This window comes from Poecile atricapillus, chromosome 9 (assembly GCF_030490865.1).
Source record: "Poecile atricapillus isolate bPoeAtr1 chromosome 9, bPoeAtr1.hap1, whole genome shotgun sequence".
In the NCBI taxonomy this organism is placed as follows: Eukaryota; Metazoa; Chordata; class Aves; order Passeriformes; family Paridae; genus Poecile; species Poecile atricapillus.
Window position 1 is genome coordinate 15,168,069 of NC_081257.1, and position 17,851 is coordinate 15,185,919.

At 59.5% G+C, this 17,851-nt stretch overlaps 3 protein-coding genes across 7 annotated transcripts; 2 read left to right on the forward strand and 1 right to left on the reverse strand.

Annotated features, from left to right (window-relative positions):
* Positions 1-238: 238 nt before the first annotated feature.
* Positions 239-12,049, forward strand: BRPF1 (bromodomain and PHD finger containing 1). 4 transcript variants are annotated; one of them, XM_058845129.1, is made up of 13 exons: positions 239-1,160; positions 2,046-3,005; positions 5,270-5,426; positions 6,523-6,654; positions 6,994-7,122; positions 8,097-8,409; positions 8,910-9,224; positions 9,755-10,042; positions 10,131-10,278; positions 10,821-10,942; positions 11,043-11,161; positions 11,266-11,420; positions 11,485-12,049. In XM_058845129.1, the coding sequence occupies exons 1-13, from the start codon at positions 565-567 to the stop codon at positions 11,687-11,689; spliced, it is 3,639 nt and encodes a 1,212-aa protein (XP_058701112.1). In that variant the 5' UTR covers positions 239-564; the 3' UTR covers positions 11,690-12,049. The 4 variants fall into 4 exon arrangements, with proteins under 4 accessions (XP_058701112.1, XP_058701111.1, XP_058701114.1 ...); XM_058845128.1 differs by having other exon boundaries at positions 240-1,160; positions 10,821-10,957; positions 11,485-12,047; XM_058845131.1 differs by having other exon boundaries at positions 243-1,160; positions 8,913-9,224; positions 10,821-10,957; positions 11,506-12,044.
* A 199-nt stretch (positions 12,050-12,248) lies between these two features.
* Positions 12,249-14,088, forward strand: OGG1 (8-oxoguanine DNA glycosylase). Of its 2 annotated transcripts, XM_058845140.1 has the most exons (7): positions 12,249-12,445; positions 12,519-12,799; positions 12,876-13,055; positions 13,138-13,316; positions 13,391-13,532; positions 13,629-13,678; positions 13,752-14,075. In XM_058845140.1, exons 1-7 carry the CDS (start codon positions 12,336-12,338, stop codon positions 13,821-13,823), a joined length of 1,014 nt encoding a protein of 337 aa, XP_058701123.1. In that variant the 5' UTR covers positions 12,249-12,335; the 3' UTR covers positions 13,824-14,075. The 2 variants fall into 2 exon arrangements, with proteins under 2 accessions (XP_058701123.1, XP_058701124.1); XM_058845141.1 differs by lacking the exon at positions 12,876-13,055 and having other exon boundaries at positions 13,752-14,088.
* CAMK1 (calcium/calmodulin dependent protein kinase I) lies at positions 14,048-17,705 on the reverse strand. Its single transcript, XM_058845139.1, has 12 exons — positions 17,610-17,705; positions 17,069-17,182; positions 16,220-16,351; positions 15,916-15,990; positions 15,709-15,847; positions 15,492-15,618; positions 15,333-15,408; positions 15,126-15,238; positions 14,938-15,016; positions 14,754-14,841; positions 14,541-14,667; positions 14,048-14,463 (listed from the first exon to the last, which is right to left on the reverse strand). Exons 2-12 carry the CDS (start codon positions 17,152-17,154, stop codon positions 14,408-14,410), a joined length of 1,098 nt encoding a protein of 365 aa, XP_058701122.1. The 5' UTR covers positions 17,155-17,182; positions 17,610-17,705; the 3' UTR covers positions 14,048-14,407.
* Positions 17,706-17,851: the final 146 nt, after the last annotated feature.

Below are 17,851 nucleotides of genomic sequence, written 5' to 3' on the forward strand. Positions count from 1 at the left end.
TTGGAAATTGGGGTGACCTGGGGGATCGAGGGGTCCAGAGGGAGCGGGAGGACCGAAGGGGTGAGGGGGGCGAGGGGGGCCGGCTTGGGGCGGGGCGGGCGGTGGCAGCGGGGTCTGTGATTCGAGGCGGCAGATTCGCCACCGCCATCGCCGCGCGACCCGGCCCGGCCCCGCCGCTCCCACGTGGCCTCCCCGCCCCGTCGTCGCCGCCGCCGCCGCGTTTCCCGTCCCGTCCGTCCTTGCTGCCGCCGCCGCCGCCCGGTGCTGCTGCCCGGGGTGCCGTGGCGAAAGTGCGGTTGCTAAGGGCGGCGCGGCGCTTTACCCAGCGGCCGCCCCGCGCCAGGCGCCGCCGCAGCTCCATTGTTGGGGCCGGCCCGGGCCCGCCGCCGCCGCCGCCGCCGCCCATGGAGCCGCCCGCCCGTTGAGCGCGGCCCCGCGCCGGGGAGCGCCGCCGCAGGGAGGGAGCGGGCAGCGGGGAGCCAGGGCAGGGCGGCCGGGGCCCGGGGAGGGGGCGGCGGGGCGGGGGGCCCGGCCCGGCCCGGCCTGGGCCCCCGCGGCCCCGCCATGGGTGTAGACTTCGACGTGAAGACCTTCTGCCACAACCTGCGGGCCACCAAGCCGCCCTACGAGTGCCCGGTGGGCACCTGCCGCAAGATCTACAAGAGCTACAGCGGGATCGAGTACCACCTGTACCACTATGACCACGACAACCCGCCCCTGCCCCAGCACACCCCCCTGCGCAAGCACAAGAAGAAGGGGCGCCAGGCCCGTGCCGCCAACAAGCAGTCGCCCAGCCCCTCCGAGACCTCCCAGTCGCCCGGCCGAGAGGTGATGACCTACGCCCAGGCCCAGCGCATGGTGGAGGTGGACCTGCATGGCCGCGTCCACCGCATCAGCATCTTCGATAATCTCGACGTGGTGTCCGAGGACGAGGATGTTCCCGAGGAGGTGCCCGAGAATGGGAGCAATAAGGAGAACACGGAGACGCAGAGCGTCCCGCCCAAATCTGGGAAGCACAAGAACAAGGAGAAGCGCAAGGACTCCAACCACCATCACCACAACGCCTCGGCCAGCACTACCCCCAAGCTGCCCGAGGTGGTGTACCGAGAGCTGGAGCAGGACACCCCTGACGCCCCGCCTCGTCCCACCTCGTACTACAGGTATTGTCCGTGGCTGGGTGCAAGGAGACTCCTAGGCTCATGCCCTGGGTTTGGAGGTGGAATTGGCCCCACTCTGTTCAAGCGGCTTTGCCAGTGGCTCCTGGAAATGGTCTCTGTCTGCCTCTCCCAGGTCTCATAGAACTGGCTATTCCGTGGCTTCAGGCTCCTGGGGCTCTGCCTGGTGTCACATCACAGTTCTGAGGGGGTCTGTGCATCAGCAGAGCTCTAAGTTGCTGCTTAGGTCATTGCCATCAGTTTGATTGCTGCATTCTTTCTATGCTGTAAAAGCACATAAAATGAAAACAAAACCCAAATGTGGCCTTTTGCCTCTCATTCTGCTCTTTGGAGGTGTGCTAGGATATTTTCATATATCCTTCAGCACCAAGGTGTACTGTAGGATCTGTCTGTTTGTGGGCACAATTCTCAAGTGTTATCCTACAGTACTCTGTGGGAGATTTGGTGGATGCAGTGGCCCCAGTTAATACCTGAGGCAGGAGTTAACAGAGCCCCCTAACCAGAATTAACGAAACATGATGCCTCTGTGCATGGTTATCGTGTCTTGATCATGAGGCTGCTGCCTCCAGAGCACTGGCACTTGCTGGGTGGCACATGCAGGCCCCCTCCTTGCACTGATGAGTCTCCAAGGCCTAACCTTGCTCCTTAGACCTTGTTTTGTCTCCAAGCTGCTGTGCCGCTGTGCTAGTCAGGGTGCAGCAGCACCTCCTGCTTCTACACATTCCTGCCTTGTTCTTGTTTCTTTATTTTGACTTATGGCTCAGCTGGAGCATTTGAGCATTCCCTCAGTCACAGACAAATCTTGGAGTTGGGGCTCAGCAGCTCCAGCTGTGTCAGACATGCCCTTACTTTCCCATGCTGTCTTTCCAGGTACATTGAGAAGTCGGCAGAGGAGCTGGATGAGGAAGTGGAGTACGACATGGATGAGGAGGATTACATCTGGCTGGACATCATGAATGAGAGGCGGAAGAATGAAGGTGTGAGTCCTATTCCCCAGGAGATCTTTGAGTACCTGATGGACCGGCTAGAGAAGGAGTCCTACTTCGAGAGCCACAACAAGGGGGACCCAAACGCCTTGGTGGATGAGGATGCAGTCTGCTGCATCTGCAACGACGGGGAGTGTCAGAACAGCAATGTCATCCTCTTCTGCGACATGTGCAACCTGGCTGTGCACCAGGAGTGCTATGGGGTGCCCTACATCCCTGAGGGACAGTGGCTCTGCAGACGGTGCCTGCAGTCACCTTCACGCGCTGTGGACTGCGCCCTCTGCCCAAACAAGGGGGGGGCCTTCAAGCAGACGGACGATGGGCGCTGGGCGCATGTGGTCTGTGCCCTCTGGATCCCGGAGGTGTGCTTTGCCAACACCGTCTTCCTGGAGCCCATCGACAGCATTGAGCACATCCCACCTGCACGCTGGAAGCTGACCTGTTACATTTGCAAGCAGCGTGGCTCTGGGGCTTGCATCCAGTGTCACAAAGCCAATTGCTACACTGCCTTCCATGTCACCTGTGCCCAGCAGGCCGGGCTGTACATGAAGATGGAGCCCGTCCGAGAGACGGGTGCTAACGGTACCTCCTTCAGTGTGCGCAAAACTGCCTACTGCGACATCCACACGCCACCAGGTTCTGTGCGCAGGCTTCCTGCCCTCTCCCACAGTGAGGGGGAAGAGGAGGATGAGGAGGAAGAGGAGGAGGGGAAGGGCTGGAGTTCTGAGAAAGTCAAAAAAGCAAAGGCCAAGTCTAGGATCAAGATGAAGAAGGCACGGAAGATCCTGGCGGAGAAACGAGCTGCAGCACCTGTGGTTTCCGTGCCCTGCATCCCTCCCCACAGGTACAACCTGCCACTGTCCCTGGAGTGGGGAGAAATTTCTCCTTTCCTCCGTGCTTTGTGTCCTGCTTTCCATATGGGCATTGTCCTAGTCTCCTTAGCTTTTTGCACAGTTACTTCTCACTTTGTTGCCACAGAGGGCTGTGGTGGTTTCCTCTGGGAATCCTGCAGAGAGGCAGGGCCATGCACTGCCCTGCAAAGGTGTCTGGGCCTTCAGCAGGGCAGGAAATAGCTGCTGTTAGTTTAACAGTAGAGAATGAACTTGGCCGGATGCATCAGGAAGCAGCTGGAGGTTCCCAGCACTCCTTTCCTGTTGTGCTGACCTCAGGCACCCGGAGTAAACAAAGCGGGGAGGAGGGAGCTGCTCTTCTTTCTGCCGAGGTCTGTTTTCTCCTGAGGCTGTGTCAGGCAAAAGACAGAAGTATGGGAGTGATTCAGGGCTGGGAAACAGGCTTATCCCAGAGTTATTTTGGCTCTGGAGCAGAGAGGTCTGGGATCCCTATGCTCTGCTGAGCAGAGCTCATCCATCCCAGCCGCCATGTACTCCTTGCTGGGCTTCCTCAGTGCTCTCTGCCAGGCACAGCAGCAGCTGCTCCTTCTCAGCACTGCGTGTTGGATCAGGGCCTGCAGCCACGGGTGCTGAGAGCTGTCTTTCAGCTTCAGAGGAGGGGTGGCTGGAGAGCACCAGGACTCCTGCCTGCCGAGGTGTTGTGGTCCTAAGGCTGATTCTCCAGCACGAGGCCTCCCTAGGGGTTGTGTTTCTGTCACATTCCAAACCTGTGGTTTCATGGGAAGGTGCAAACACCCTGTAGTTACAGTTGAAACTGCATTGTTCCTTGCTCTTGCTAGATTGTTGTGCTAGTGTGCACATCCCAAAACAAGAGCATCTAAGAGCCTTGCCAGAATTTGTCAGTGTAATTTATAACTCTGGGTGTCCTCAGCAGCATGTAAAAGCACATAAAGGCATCCTAGAATGTTTTTGGATCTCATTGTCACTCTAGTGCAGCAGGCACTAGAAGCACAGGTTGGGCATGGAACCGTTTGCCTTTGTGGTGGTAAACCACCAATCCTGAGCTGCTGAGCTGTCCTCCTTCCTGTGGCATGAGCTGTGCTGGGGTTGTGATCACAGGACTGAGGGTCTGTCAATACCCTCAGACCCTCAAGGCTTATCTCCTGTGCAGTTGGAAAGGAGCACACGGAAGCCGTGGGCTATGCTCTCTGGGCAGCATTCTGGTGACTTGGGGAGGCAGGTCTGCCACAAGGCTGCTGGCCTTTTGCCACGGTCTGCTTGTGTTCCAAACTTATGTTTTTGCTCACTCAGGGCTTGTTCCATCACAAGAGTGTCTTTTCTTATGTGTGGACATGTTGGCAGGCAGTTTGTAGGGTCTTGCTGCTATTGCACTCACAGCAAAAGCCACTGAGCTAGAAGCTGTTAACCTCTCCCCAGGCCTTCCTGTTGGGATTAATTCTTCTTCAGGTGCTGTTGCCAGAATGCCACGTCTTCCTGTGGGAGCTATGCTTGGCCAGTGATGGCATATGAGGCTGCTGTTCCCAGTCTCTTCAGCTGAGGCTGATGCAGGTTGGGTCATCCCCTGAGAAGAGCTGTCCCCAGGAGATGGGGAGATGCTGAGGGTTCATCCCTTTGTCTCTCTACTAGCAGGGCATCTCTGTCCAACTCTGCTGAACAAGGCTGTCCCAACTGCTCCAGACTATCTGCTGTTGTAGGAAGTAAGCAATCCCTTTTGTGGTGTTTTGGGCTGTTTAGGATAGTCTTGGATGGCACCTCTGTTTTACTCATGCCTCCTGCTCCTTTGTCATGCTTTGCCAGAGTTAGAGTTTCTCTGGTAACATTTGGCCAGACCCTGTGTCACAGCAAGTGGCCCTCAGCCAGGTAAATAATGGTTTTGGGGTAATAGCACCATAACACTTTTGTCTCAGGGACCGTGGGAGCTGTTACAGGTCCAGCCCCCAGTGTGGCTGTCTTGCACCCCAACTCGCCCCAGGCTTTGCCCAAAAGTTGACAGGAAGTAGAAAGGAAAAGTGTGTTACAGAGAGGCAAGGCTGCACATTTCCTGGCATCCTCTGTTGTGCCAACCCTGTGTGCCTTGGTGTTACACAAACTCCTGCCACAGAAAAGGATGTTCTCTGCCTGAGGAGCTTCTCAGCTGCTCTCGGGTGGCCTTGCTGCTACATGTCCCTAGCCAGGGCTTCTGCAGCAGCCAGGCTTGTCTCATTGATGGACTCTGTGGTTCCTCTCCTTTCCTCAGGCTCAGTAAGATTACAAACCGTTTAACCATCCAGAGGAAGAGCCAGTTCATGCAGAGGCTGCATAGCTACTGGACTCTGAAGAGACAGTCCCGCAATGGTGTCCCCCTGCTCCGCCGCCTTCAGACACACTTGCAGTCACAGAGAAATTGCGACCAGGTAAGGGCTGCTTCTTGGGGGGCTGCAGGGAACCCTGGCTGTGTGCGTGCTTCCTGCGCCTTTGTAGCTGTGGGCTCAGAACCTTTGCTGCATGTGATGCCTGCAGGTGCAGAATGGGGGTCAGGGGTATGAGCTTTCAGATGAGGAAAGGGCAGTCCCAGCTGCTTTTGCTGTTTCACCTTCTCCTCCGCTCTCAGTGTTCAGAGAATTGCCAGGCAGTGACGCCACTGGCAGCCTGCCACAAGAAGGGAATCCTGCCCTCTCGGGCTGCCACACTGAAGGATAGTTTCTCTCTTGTGCCTACATTTAGCCAGTAGTGGTGGCAAACCTGTCAGAAATGGCCCTAATATGAGGCTGCTGTGTCAGGCAGTGTTGAGAGAGATGGGCAGGGATCTCCAGAAACAGTCTGGAATGAACCAAGGCCTCGCTTCCAGTTTCTGATAGTGCTCCAGGAGTGCTCCCTCTGGGTGCTGCTTCCAGCCCACAGTCACCATTTTACAGATGTGAAGTCTGGTGCCAGAGAGGAAATTTCTTCTTCTGGCTCCCCATCTGAGCTGTAAATCTTTCTTTCTGAGCCATTTGATGACTATGACTGGGCAGGGATTTCTCCTGCCTCTGTCCGCTCCTACTATTTTTGCTGGAGAAGAGTTGAGACTGCTTCTGCTCAGTTTTGGCTATGGCAGGATAAAAGCCTGCCAAATTTTTTTGGTGCTCCAGAAATGAAAGCAACCAGAGCTATGTTCCCTTCTTGACTTGCTGCACTTTGTCAGAGCTGTGAGCAGCAGCATAGACATCTTGGGCAACTGCAGGCAGTCAGTTGGGTCATGTTAGGAGGAATATTTCCAGAGGCTCAGGATGTGCGCCTTCTGACATCCTAAGAGCTTGGTGACCAAGGTGCAGGTATTTAGCTCTCACCAGAGGAGAGACTGATCCTGAATCACCTGCCTAGGTTACAAGAAAGGAGCTGTGACCTTTGCTGCACCAGCAGGTCTGGCATGCTGGTTCCCTTTGCCAGGGAAGAGCACCAGCACAAAGTCAGGAAGGTGGAGATAGGAGCACATCTTCTATCAGCTCATGGTCTCTGATGTTCCCACAGAGAGACACTGAGGATAAGAACTGGGCCCTGAAGGAACAGCTGAAGTCATGGCAGCGCCTGCGCCATGACCTCGAGCGTGCGCGCTTGCTGGTGGAGCTGATACGCAAGCGGGAGAAGCTCAAGAGAGAGACGGTAACAATTGTCCCTCCTTGGGGACCTGCTGGGGTGGGCATCAGCAGGGGCTCCTTAGAGTGCTGTAGGTGTGCCGGGGTCCCCTCGGCTGTGCTGCGTCCTGCTCCAATGGCTCCGAGCAAATGTGGCTGCTCTGCAAGGCACAGGTGGGACACACAGGTGCTGGAGCCAGTGTTACACCTCTCCTCCCCAGAAACAGGGGTGAGGAGTGGTCCCTGTCCCTCAGCAAGGAGAGAGAGGAGTTGCTGTCCTGCAGAACTACACTGCTGCTCCCTGGGGACAGTCCCTACTGCCTGGCTGGGGACAGGGGCTCAGCCCTCCTCTGTTCCTTTGTTTCAGATCAAAGTGCAGCAGGTGGCATTGGAAATGCAACTGACCCCCTTCCTCATCCTCCTCCGCAAGACACTTGAGCAGCTGCAGGAGAAAGACACGGGAAACATCTTCAGTGAGCCGGTCCCTCTGTCTGAGGTAACAGAAATCTACGAAGTAAGAACCCCCTCCCCAGATTTCTACTTCACTCAAACTTGTCCCTTGCTTGTGCCAAGGGCTGCCCAGGGTGTACTCTGGACCAAAAGATCCCTGAGTATCCTAGTCCTGGCTCATGCATCCCAGCACCACTCACTCACCTGAGGGGGGTGTGCAGCAGTGCCCCTCCTGAGTGAGCCAAATGCAGAACAGCTGAGCTGGTGACAGTTGGGGCACAGCACTTGGCTCTTCCTCTACATGTGTTACTGGTGACACCCCAGGATCTGTGAGCAGTTGGGGATTCCCACTGGGAAAGGCAAAGTGCCAGCCCTTAGCAGTTGGCATGCTCTTACCTGTCCTTTTGTGAAGGCCTCGCTAGATGACTGAGCACAGCACAGGGATGGATTTGACCCTTAGACTGTCACTGCTACCAGGCAGGGGAGATAATTCCTGAGACTATCACTGAGTCCCTGCCTGGGAACATGGCGAAAGTCCACATGGTCTCTGCAAGGTTCTGGCAGCAGGTCAGCATGGAGGCATCTTAGCAGATGGGGAGGAAGGCTGAACCATCTCACCTGCAGCCAGTGCTGCCACCTGGACGGCTCTGTTTTACCTTTCCGTGCTCACACTCACCCCTGAGGCTGCACTTGCAGCTCCCTCTCCAGGGAATAACATGTAGCATACTGGATCCCAGCTGCCTGCAGGCAGGAGTTGAGGACAGGATGCTGGCATGTGTGCTGGAGCCGTAAAAATGCTTCGGAGTGCATTTCCGCTCTAACAGGTTGAGCACAGCACATGGGCTTCCTAGTCCGGAGGCGTTGCTGTTCCTCAAGCTGCAAAAGCAGACGGCATTCCCCGATGTGCATTTGGGCAGAGCACAGGGAGTGATACCTGATTCCTCTAACAACTGTTTTCTTGGAGCAGGTACTGCTAACTGTGGCTCCTGGGCTCTTAACTCTAGCTCTTTCCTCATGCAGGTCCCAGACTACCTGGATCACATCAAGAAGCCAATGGATTTTCAGACAATGAAACAAAATCTAGAAGCCTATCGCTATCTGAATTTTGATGACTTTGAGGAGGATTTCAACCTGATTATTAACAACTGTTTGAAATACAATGCCAAAGACACAATCTTCTACCGGGCAGCCATCCGTCTGCGGGAGCAGGGAGGTGCTGTGCTCCGGCAGGCTCGCCGGCAGGCAGAGAAGATGGGCATTGACTTTGAGACAGGCATGCACTTCCCCCACTGTGTAACAGTGGAAGAGGCTCAGATCCAAGACATTGAGGATGGTGGGTACTTGTTCCCTGTCCTGGGGTATGAGGGCTACTCAGAGGTAAAGCCTGGGCAGAATGAAGGCACCAGAGAGTCTGATCTGCTTCCTCTGGGAAGTTAAGTTGAATGCTGGGCTGTGTGTCCCCCCTCCCTGGAGAGCTGGTGGTTTTGCTGGCCAGGTACTTATCAGCCCCGTTAGGTTGGTTCTAGGCAGTGGTTTGTCTGTGTGTCTTTTCTTCCCTGTTGCATCCTTGTTCCAGACAATGCGAACCCTGGTATTTTCCACACTGCTGATCAGCCTCCAGTAGTTTTCTCCAGTAGTCCCAGTTGGCCAACTTCCCACAGGGCTACTTCTCTTGGTCTTTTAGGGTAACTTCTCTAAAGGGTTCACAGGTGTTTGGTGCCATGTCATCTTCTCCCCTGCAGGGAACCTTGATTGCCTCATGCCCTTTCAGGTAGAGGAGCTCCAATGAGTTCCCGATTTCTTTCATCCATCTGCTCCTCTTTGTTTCCCCAGAAGACGTGCGGCTGCTGCTCTCGGAGAATCAGAAGCACCTGCCCTTGGAGGAGCAGCTAAAGATCCTGCTGGAGCGGCTGGATGAGGTCAATGCTGGCAAGCAGAGCATAGGACGGTCCCGTCGGGCCAAGATGATCAAGAAGGAGATCACAGTCCTACGGCGGAAGCTCGCACACCCGCGGGACCTGGGCCGGGATGGTCTGGAGCGTCACAGCTCTTCTGCCAGGGGAGTCCTGCAGTCCCACAACCCCTGTGAGAAGGACCTGCAGACAGACAGTGCTGCAGAGGAGAGCAGCAGCCAGGAGACTGGCAAAGGTAATGCTCCCTCCAGAACTGCCAGTCTGGCGAGCCATGGAGAGCTGCTTCTGGACAGGCATGGATGCTGACAGTTCTAATTGTGTGATACCGGGCATGAGGTAGATTGTTTCCTCCTGATGGGACCTGTCAGCTTGGCCATTTGTCTGGATTCTAGGGGCATTACAGAGCAGGCTGCCTTCAGTGTCCTTTCCTGACAGAGGGCATGGGAGGAAGTTGCAGCAGCAGTGACTACTGAGCTCCAAATGCTCTCCCAGGGCTGAGAGTCAAAACAGGCCAGCTGCCAGCTCCCTAGATGGAGATGCTGAGCTGGGCTCTGTGGGGAGCACAGCAAAAGCTCCAGGCAGAGCTACCGTGGGTCACCTCTGCATCCCAGTCCTGTCCCCTAATCACTGGGGAAAGCAGGTTCTTCCTGCATTGAGGGAAGATCTTCTGAGATAATGTTCCCCAGAAACAAAGGTGTTTTGTGACATCACTGCCATGCAGTCCCTGCCATCAGGGCTGCAGCTGACACTTTCTCCCTCTTCCAGGTTTGGGTCCTAATTCTTCTTCTACTCCAGCACATGAAGTTGGCAGGAGGACCTCTGTGCTCTTCTCCAAGAAGAACCCTAAAACTGCAGGCCCTCCAAAACGTCCAGGACGCCCCCCGAAGAATCGAGACAGCCAGATCACTCCTGGGCATGGGAGCAGCCCCATTGGGCCCCCTCAGCTGCCAATAATGGGGTCCTCCCAGCGACAGAGGAAGAGAGGGCGAAGCCCACGCCCCAGCTCCAGCTCGGATAGTGACAGTGACAAGTCCACAGAGGACGCTACCATGGGTGAGTGCAGCTGGGCAGCTGTGGTCCCACTGGCAGCACGTGGCAAGCTCTCTGCAGTGGTAATGCTCTTTGTTGGGGTGTTTTTCAGACCTGCCAGCCAACGGTTTCAGCAGTGGGAATCAGCCTGTGAAGAAGAGCTTCCTGGTGTACCGCAATGATTGCAATCTTCCCCGGAGCAGCTCCGACTCGGAGTCCAGCAGCAGCAGCAGCAGCAGCGCTGCTTCAGACCGCACGAGGTACTGCCTGTGGCCCAGCTCTGCTGACAGCTGTGCTGCCCAGGGTGGCAGTGGGCAGCTCTCAGCCTTGAGTTTCTGGTCGAGCACCCCGTTTGGTGGTCCCCATCTTGTTCATCGTGCAGCTCAGCTGCTAATCCCTAGAAGTCTGTGGGCTTTGTGCCTTTTTTAATGCAAAATCTAAAGGTGTAAGTGTTCAGCAAAGGGCTAATAGGAAGCATGAGCTAGAGAACTTCGAATTGGTACAATGGCTGCTCTGTCATTGACCCTTCCAGCAGCCAGCACCAGCAGGTTCCTGCCTGCGTGTCTAATTTGGACCAGGGAATTTCTTCTGGTTCTCCCAAGTGGAACTGAGTGAGAGTCTGCACCCTGGCAGAAGCACCATCCCGCCTTTCTGCTTGGTACCCCTGCCAAGTCCTTCCTGGTGCTAAGGCCAGCAGTTGTAGGCCACAAGCCCTGGTGTCCAAACAGCCTAGCCCTCTGGAAAACAGTTTCTGGAAGCTTAACGTGACTCTTACTGATGGCTTTGCTCCCTGTCTCCACAGCACAACGCCCTCCAAGCAGGGCAGAGGGAAACCCTCCTTCTCCCGAGTGAACTTCCCAGAGGACAGCAGTGAGGACACATCAGGGACGGAGAACGAGTCCTACTCCGTGGGCACGGGACGAGGTGTGGGGCACGGCAGTAAGTACTATGGCTGTGCAGCCGTGTGCCTGGCTGGCACCATCACCTGGGGGGACACAGCTGACTCCCCTCTCCTCCTGTACAGTGGTGCGTAAGGGCATGGGGCGTGGCACAGGGTGGCTGTCTGAGGATGAGGATTCTTCCCTGGATGCCCTGGACCTGGTGTGGGCTAAGTGCCGGGGTTACCCCTCCTACCCGGCGTTGGTGAGTACTGCCTGTCATCGGGGTCTCCTGAAATCCATGTCCCCTCCCTGCAGACTGCCTCTTGCGGTCCCTGTTCTCTCAGCCCTCCCCTGCTCTTTCTGCAGATCATTGATCCCAAGATGCCGCGGGAAGGCATGTTCCACCATGGTGTCCCCATCCCCGTGCCCCCCTTGGAGGTGCTGAAGCTGGGGGAGCAGATGACTCAGGAAGCACGCGAGCACCTCTACCTTGTCCTCTTCTTTGACAACAAGCGCACTTGGTAAGCCAGGGCGCCGAGGGTTTTGGGGGGGGGTCCCCAGAGACGATTGTAACCCTCAAACGAGGTGGCCCCCCGCTCTCCGCAGGCAGTGGTTGCCCCGGACAAAGCTGGTGCCTCTGGGAGTGAACCAGGACCTGGACAAAGAGAAGATGCTGGAGGGCCGCAAGTCCAACATCCGCAAGTCGGTGCAGATCGCCTACCACCGCGCCATGCAGCACCGCAACAAGGTGCAGGGCGAGCAGAGCAGCGACTCCAGCGAGAGCGACTGAGCCGGTGCCGCCGGCCGCTCCCCCGCCGAATCTCAGGGCAAACGGGGCTCGGTGACCCCCACGCCGTGCAGCTGGCCTGCACCCACGGGGGGCCGGGGGACCGGGAGGGGTGGGGCCGGTCCCCCGTTCCCCCCCCACTCTCCCATTCCCGGTGCCCGCTCCCCCCAGCCCGCCGCTCCCCGGGATGCCGTTCTGGCCGCCGCAGTGCCCCAGAGCGGCCCCCGCGCCCCGCACCCCCGTGCTGCCCCCCACTCCTGGGCCCAGCCCCTGGCCGGCCCCGCGCTCGGACGTTGTTTGTATTTATTTTGAAGGAAGAAAAATCTATTGATTCTTAGAAAATAAACCTCCGCTGCGGAGCCGCGGCCGCTGCGGGCGGGGAGGGAGCGGGAGCGGGAGCGGGGTGGAAATGTGCGGCGGCGCGGGCCCGCTTCCGGCTGCGAGCGGAAGCTGGGGCGGGGAGCGGCGGGCGCTCCGCCCGCCCGGGTTTTTCTATGGTGGGGAGTGTGGGGCCGGGCGAGGAGGTGCGGGGCTGGGGGCACGGGCTGGGGGGCTGGGGGGAGGTGTGGGGCCGGGCCGGGGCTGGGGGGCAGCGCTGGGCGCTGCCTTGACCCCGCGGGCAGGGGCGCGCAGTTGTCTCCCGACCCCCATGAAGCTGCGGGACGCCCCGTCCGCCTGCCCGTCCCTGTGGCGCTGCCTGCCGTGTCCCCCGGCCGAACTGCGCCTGGACCTGGTGCTCTCCTCGGGACAGAGCTTTCGGTGAGCCAGCTCGGGAGTCCCCCGGCCCAGTCCGGCGCGTTCGAGCCGGCCCCGACGCCCCCGTGTGCGGCAGGTGGTGGGAGAGCAGCCCGGGGGCCTGGACGGGTGTGCTGGGGGGCCGCGTCTGGACGCTACGGCAGGACGGGGATCGGCTCTGGTACACGGTGTACGGCCAGGAGGATGAGCAGGAGGAGGAGCGGGATGGGTGCCCCGCCAAAGCAGGGAGGCTGGACGCCGCAGAGACGGACCGGATCCTGCGCGACTACTTCCAGCTGGACGTGGAGCTGTCAGCCCTGTACCGTGGCTGGGGGGCGGCCGACCCCCTGTTCCGCAAGGTGGCCAGTGACTTCCCAGGTGAGGCGGCCCCAGGGGGCCGTAAGGGATGGCCATAGCACCTGTCCGGCGTCCCCTCACCGCATCCTGCCTGCAGGGGTGCGTGTGTTGCGGCAGGACCCCGTCGAGTGCCTCTTCTCCTTCATCTGCACGTCCAACAACCACATTTCCCGCATTACTGCCATGATCGAGCGCCTCTGCCAGGCCTTCGGCCGCCGCCTCTGCTGCCTCGATTCCCGGCCCTTCCATGCCTTCCCATCCCTCTCGGCACTCACAGGTCCACCACCACCACCCCGCTGCTGTCGCTCCAGCTCATCTTGCCGTGCACCCACTCACGTCCCTCTGCTGTGCCCCCACAGGCGCTGATGCCGAGGCCCGGCTTAGGGCGCTGGGCTTTGGGTACCGGGCCAAGTTTGTCAGTGGGAGTGCTCGAGCCATCGCTGAGGGGCTCGGCCCCGAGGGGCTGTGCCAGCTCCGCACCGCGCCCTATGCCGAGGCCAGGAGGGTGCTGTGTGCCCTGCCTGGTGTAGGTGCCAAGGTGGGTGGCGGGATGGGGGTGGGACAGGGAGCAGTGAGCAGCACTGGGGACTGACTGTGTGCTGCTGGTGGCAGGTGGCCGACTGTGTGTGCCTGTTGTCCCTGGACAAGGCAGAGGCGGTGCCGGTGGACACCCATGTCTGGCACATCGCACGGCAGCGCTACGGCGTGGCGCTGGGCGGCAAGAGCCTCACCCCCCGGGCCTACCAAGAGATCGGTGAGAGCAGGGCTGCATCCTGCCGTGGGACCCTTGGGGATGGTGGATGGTGGATGGAAGTGTACCCCCACACTGGCGTTCACCCTCTCTCCACAGGCGACTTCTTCCGGGGGCTGTGGGGCCCTCGTGCCGGCTGGGCACAGGCAGTGAGTACCCCAGTTCCTGGCACCCTTACCCCCCCACCCCAGCCATACCCACCCCATTATCTCCCCACTCCAGGTCCTGTTCTGTGCCGACCTCCGCAAAGGCCAGAAGTCAGCCGGCAGCCAGCGTCAGCCTTGGGAGAGCTGAGGCTGGGACAGCCATGGGGGTGGGCCCCTCTAGGGACACCCCAAAAGGGAACAGTGACTTGAGTGGGACACTGCACCTGCTGCCAGCCTGGCATGGAGGGGTGTGGGCAGCTGCCTGTCACCTTTCCACTGTGTGCCTGGGGGAAGCCGCTGCCCTGGGCAGTGAAGCTGGGGCGGGGTCAGGGCTGTGTCCAGCTCCCTCAGTGCAGAGCTGAGCCAAGCACCTTTGGCCTCTTGCCTTTATTACAAGCAATAAAATAGAAACATCCATTTGGAAAATTGTTCTTGAACATGCTGGGGTTTGGGGGTGTGGGACAGTGCCAGGCCAGGTGTGGAGGGAGGGAAGGGGTATGGGAAGGGGCCCGGGACAAAGCCCCAAGCTGGGGGGGCTCTGTGGTGTGCTTCTGCCCTGATGCAGAACTCTGCCGTGAGGCTGCACTGGGGGCATATCCTCACATATCCAGGACAAGCTGAGCAGGGTGCCTCCACACTATCTCCCCTGCTCCTGCACTGCAGAGCCCCCCCACCCTACACGGTGCCCACGGAGGGCTGGTCCCCCCTGGAGGCAGTTCTTTGGGGCCATGCTCAGTCTGGTGGGAGACGCTGAGCTCTGCTTGTGGGTGGGCGCCCACACTCTGACCCTGCAGGGAGGAACAGGGTGAGATCCTGGTGGCAGCCCTGAGGGGTGTGGGATAGGGACAGGGGGTTTGGGGCTCACCATTGCTGGTCCCCCCAAGCAACCGTTCACCGGGGCTGGTGGGAGTCGTCTGCCCAGGGACATCCTGGCTGGTTCCCAGCTGCAGTTTTCTCATGTGTCTCACCACCGCCGTGGCATTGAAAGCTTGCTACTGACCCCACAGTGTCCGTCAGCTGGTATGGAGTGCCTGAGGGGCTGCTGCACCCCCTAACACCCACCAGCACCCACACTCACCTTCCACTTGCTCTTTGCAAAATTCTTCTTGATCTGCTCACTCACTGACTGGTGGATGTTCTTGTCCAGGGCTGTGTCCCCAGCGATCCTAGAGCAATGCAGAATTCAGCAGGGGCCCCCCTACCCCACGGCTGCTATGGGGTGAGCTGGAGAGGGGGGCAGACAGCAAAAGTCTCCCCATTACCAGGGATGCTGCAGGGCTTGCTCGCAGGTGAATCGCTTGCCAGGGTCCTTCTCCATCAGGTGCTGGATAAAGTCCTTGGCTGGGACAGAGCATGGAGCAGCTCTGAGCGCCTTTGTCCACCATTCCTCTGGGTACTATGAAGCTACACCAGGCTCAAAGGCCCCACTGCCCTGGTGCTCCCAGCTCACCTGAGTCCGAGATATCATCCCAGTAGGGTGAGTCAAACTCGTACTCGGCCCGCAGGATCTGCTCGAAGAGCTTGGCATCGTTTTCATCATAGAAAGGGGGGTAACCACAGAGCCTAGGGGGGCAGTGGGGAGGGGGCTGCTGGTCCCAGGCAGCCCCAAGGTGCCAGGCCCCCAGGAGGGGAAAGGAGTGGGAAGGGGGATACATACAGGATGTAGGCAATGACTCCGATGGACCAGCAATCCACTGCTTTGCTGTAGGGTTTCTGTGCCAGCACCTCAGGGGCTGGGGGGAGGGCAGCGGTGAGGTGGAAGCCCAACGTGTGGGGGAATCCCAACCCCATACCTAGGGTGGTGGCAGGCGCTCACCCACATAGCCAGGAGTGCCACAGGCTGTGGACATGACACTGCCACAGCCCTCAATCTTTGACAGCCCAAAGTCGCTGATCATGATCTTGGAGTCCTCATCCATGCTGTAATAGAGCAGGTTCTCGGGCTGCGAGGAAGGTAGAGGGAGGAGTGACACTGGGGTCTCCTCCCGCCACCGCCATGACAGTGCTGTGTGTGTCCCCCCTCAACTGCTCACCTTCAGGTCACGGTGGACGATACCCATGTCATGCAGGTATTTGACGGCATCGAGGATCTGTCGGATCAGGGCACTGGCATCCCGCTCAGTGTAGAAGCCCTTCTCCACAATGCGGTCAAAGAGTTCTCCCCCTGAGACCCTGCAGGGATGGGCAGCACCCGTCAGCATGGCCCCCCCACCCCTCTGGAGCCCCCCAACGTCACTCACAGCTGCATGATGAGGTAGAGGTGGGTGCCACTCTCGTAGATGTCGTCCAAGGCCACGATGTTGGGGTGCTTGATTCTGCAGGGGGAGGCACAGACAGGTGGTGAGAGGGCACCAGGCTGCCCCCACAGCAGCCCCCAGGGGACAGGGAGCAGCCAGGCTCCATGCCACATGTCATCACGTGCTGCTGGCTATTTTGGGCACTGGCAATAACATGCAGTAAGGAGCGCTGGCAGTGGGGGGCTGTGCTGGGTGTGTGGGGGGGCCTAGAGTGAAACCACCACCCTGGCGCTGGGACAGCCCCTACTTGTGGAGGACGGCAATCTCGTTCTCAATGCTGGTCTCCTTTCCCTCCAGTGCCTTCTTGGCAATGCACTTGATGGCCACGAGCTTCCGCGTCGCCTTCTCCTCTGCCAGGACCACCTCGGAGAAGGCCCCCCTGGGGGGGGTGAGGGATAAGCAGGGCACGGGGGCCACCAGCCGGAGCTGCCGATGCCGCCATGCCATGATTGTCATGGCGACAGGCAGAAAGTCCAGCTATTTATAGGAGAAAAGCAAGCAGGAGTGGCCTGCTGGGATGGCCAGACAGGGACCCTGCCAGCGATAGGATGCCTGGCACCGTCCGCCCTCCCAGTGTGGCTGCACCATCCCCATATCAGGCAGGATAAGGCTGTGGTGCTGCCGAGGTTCGAGCTGAGTTTGGGCTGAGCCCCCATGTGGGTTGCAGTAGCCCTCTGCTGTGCCACCCTGTAGCAGCCAGGGCCACCCAGGAGCCAACCAGAACCCTTGGCAGTGCCCAGGTGGGGAAGAGACAGGAGTGACAGGCAGTGTGTTTCGCTGCACTGGGCCCTAAGCCTTGACGTAATTAACCTGCTAATCCAGCCTAAGAGCCTTACGGTGCCGTGGGCACCACCAGGAACCCCTCTGCCAGCCAGGGGACCACCCTCAGGTACCCACAGCACAGGGAACCAGCCAGTGCCAGAGGGAGGTAGCACCTGCGCCCCATAGCATGTCCCTTCATATGCAAGTCCCACCTTGGGCCAGGATTTGAGCTGGTTCCACATGACAGGTCACTGCCACATGGCAAAGCCTGAGGGGCCAGACCCGTCACTAGGAGTGGGCTGTCACTGGCGTGTCACCCCAGTCCGCAACTCACGTGCCCAGGACATCTCGGAAATCATAGATCCGCTGAATATCCTCGATCCTCTTCTTCCAGCTGGGTCCATCCTGCCCCAGCGGCATGGTGCCCTGTGGGGCCACGCACTCCCACCTGTGACACGAGTGGGGGACAGGTTGTCAGCGTGCTGGGATGGCACGGGGACACACGGGGGACAGGATGCTACGGGGAGGTGGTTGTCATCGTGGGGTGATGGGAACAAGCTGTGTCGACGCAGGAGTTTTGGCAGGAGATTGCCCCAGTGGGGAAACATGCTGGGACCCTCCCGATGCCCGCCCATGGGGCGGGTGCGGGGCGGGCAGGCAGCAGGAGGGCTCCAGACACACGCGTAGGTGCATGGGGGGGTCCCCACCGCCATTCCCCACGCTCCCCAGCCGGCACAGCCGCACCGGGCGGGACACGCGTGGGAACAGAGCTGCGTGGCGCAGGTGATGCGCAGCTCCACCGCCGCTACTCAGTGTCACGCCTGGGCACGACCTCCGCGCGTGGGCACACCGCCCCCGCCCCGCCCCGCCCTTACCGACGGCCCCGGCCCCGGGCCCCGCGGCGGAGCAGCGGCGACTCCTCCCGGCGCGGCGCCGCCGGACAGCGCTGACGTCACGGTGAGGGGCGGGCAAGCGCGCGGCAGCTGCCAATGGGAGGGGGCGGTTTGGCCGCGGTGGGAAGGGGGGGACACGCGTGACCGCGGGCGCGCGTGGACACGCGGGAAAGGCGCGGGGAGAGCGCCAGGAGCGGCGCGGCATCACCCGCACGCTACCCCGT

Bases quoted from the DNA above. Each gene is read 5' to 3' on its own strand.
- CAMK1 (XM_058845139.1), bottom strand. From the start codon at position 17,154: ATGCCGCTGGGGCAGGATGGACCCAGCTGGAAGAAGAGGATCGAGGAT. The intron at 15,239-15,332 runs GTATGTATCCCC...CTGCCCCCCTAG, and splicing joins GGAGTCATTGCCTACATCCT to GCTCTGTGGTTACCCCCCTT. The intron at 14,668-14,753 runs GTGAGTGTGGGT...TGGGGTCAGTAG, and splicing joins TTGCAAAGAGCAAGTGGAAG to CAAGCTTTCAATGCCACGGC.
- OGG1 (XM_058845140.1), top strand. From the start codon at position 12,336: ATGAAGCTGCGGGACGCCCCGTCCGCCTGCCCGTCCCTGTGGCGCTGC. The intron at 12,446-12,518 runs GTGAGCCAGCTC...CGTGTGCGGCAG, and splicing joins TCCTCGGGACAGAGCTTTCG to GTGGTGGGAGAGCAGCCCGG. The intron at 12,800-12,875 runs GTGAGGCGGCCC...TCCTGCCTGCAG, and splicing joins GGTGGCCAGTGACTTCCCAG to GGGTGCGTGTGTTGCGGCAG.
- BRPF1 (XM_058845128.1), top strand. From the start codon at position 565: ATGGGTGTAGACTTCGACGTGAAGACCTTCTGCCACAACCTGCGGGCC. The intron at 5,427-6,522 runs GTAAGGGCTGCT...ATGTTCCCACAG, and splicing joins CACAGAGAAATTGCGACCAG to AGAGACACTGAGGATAAGAA. The intron at 11,421-11,484 runs GTAAGCCAGGGC...CCCTCAAACGAG, and splicing joins TTTGACAACAAGCGCACTTG to GTGGCCCCCCGCTCTCCGCA.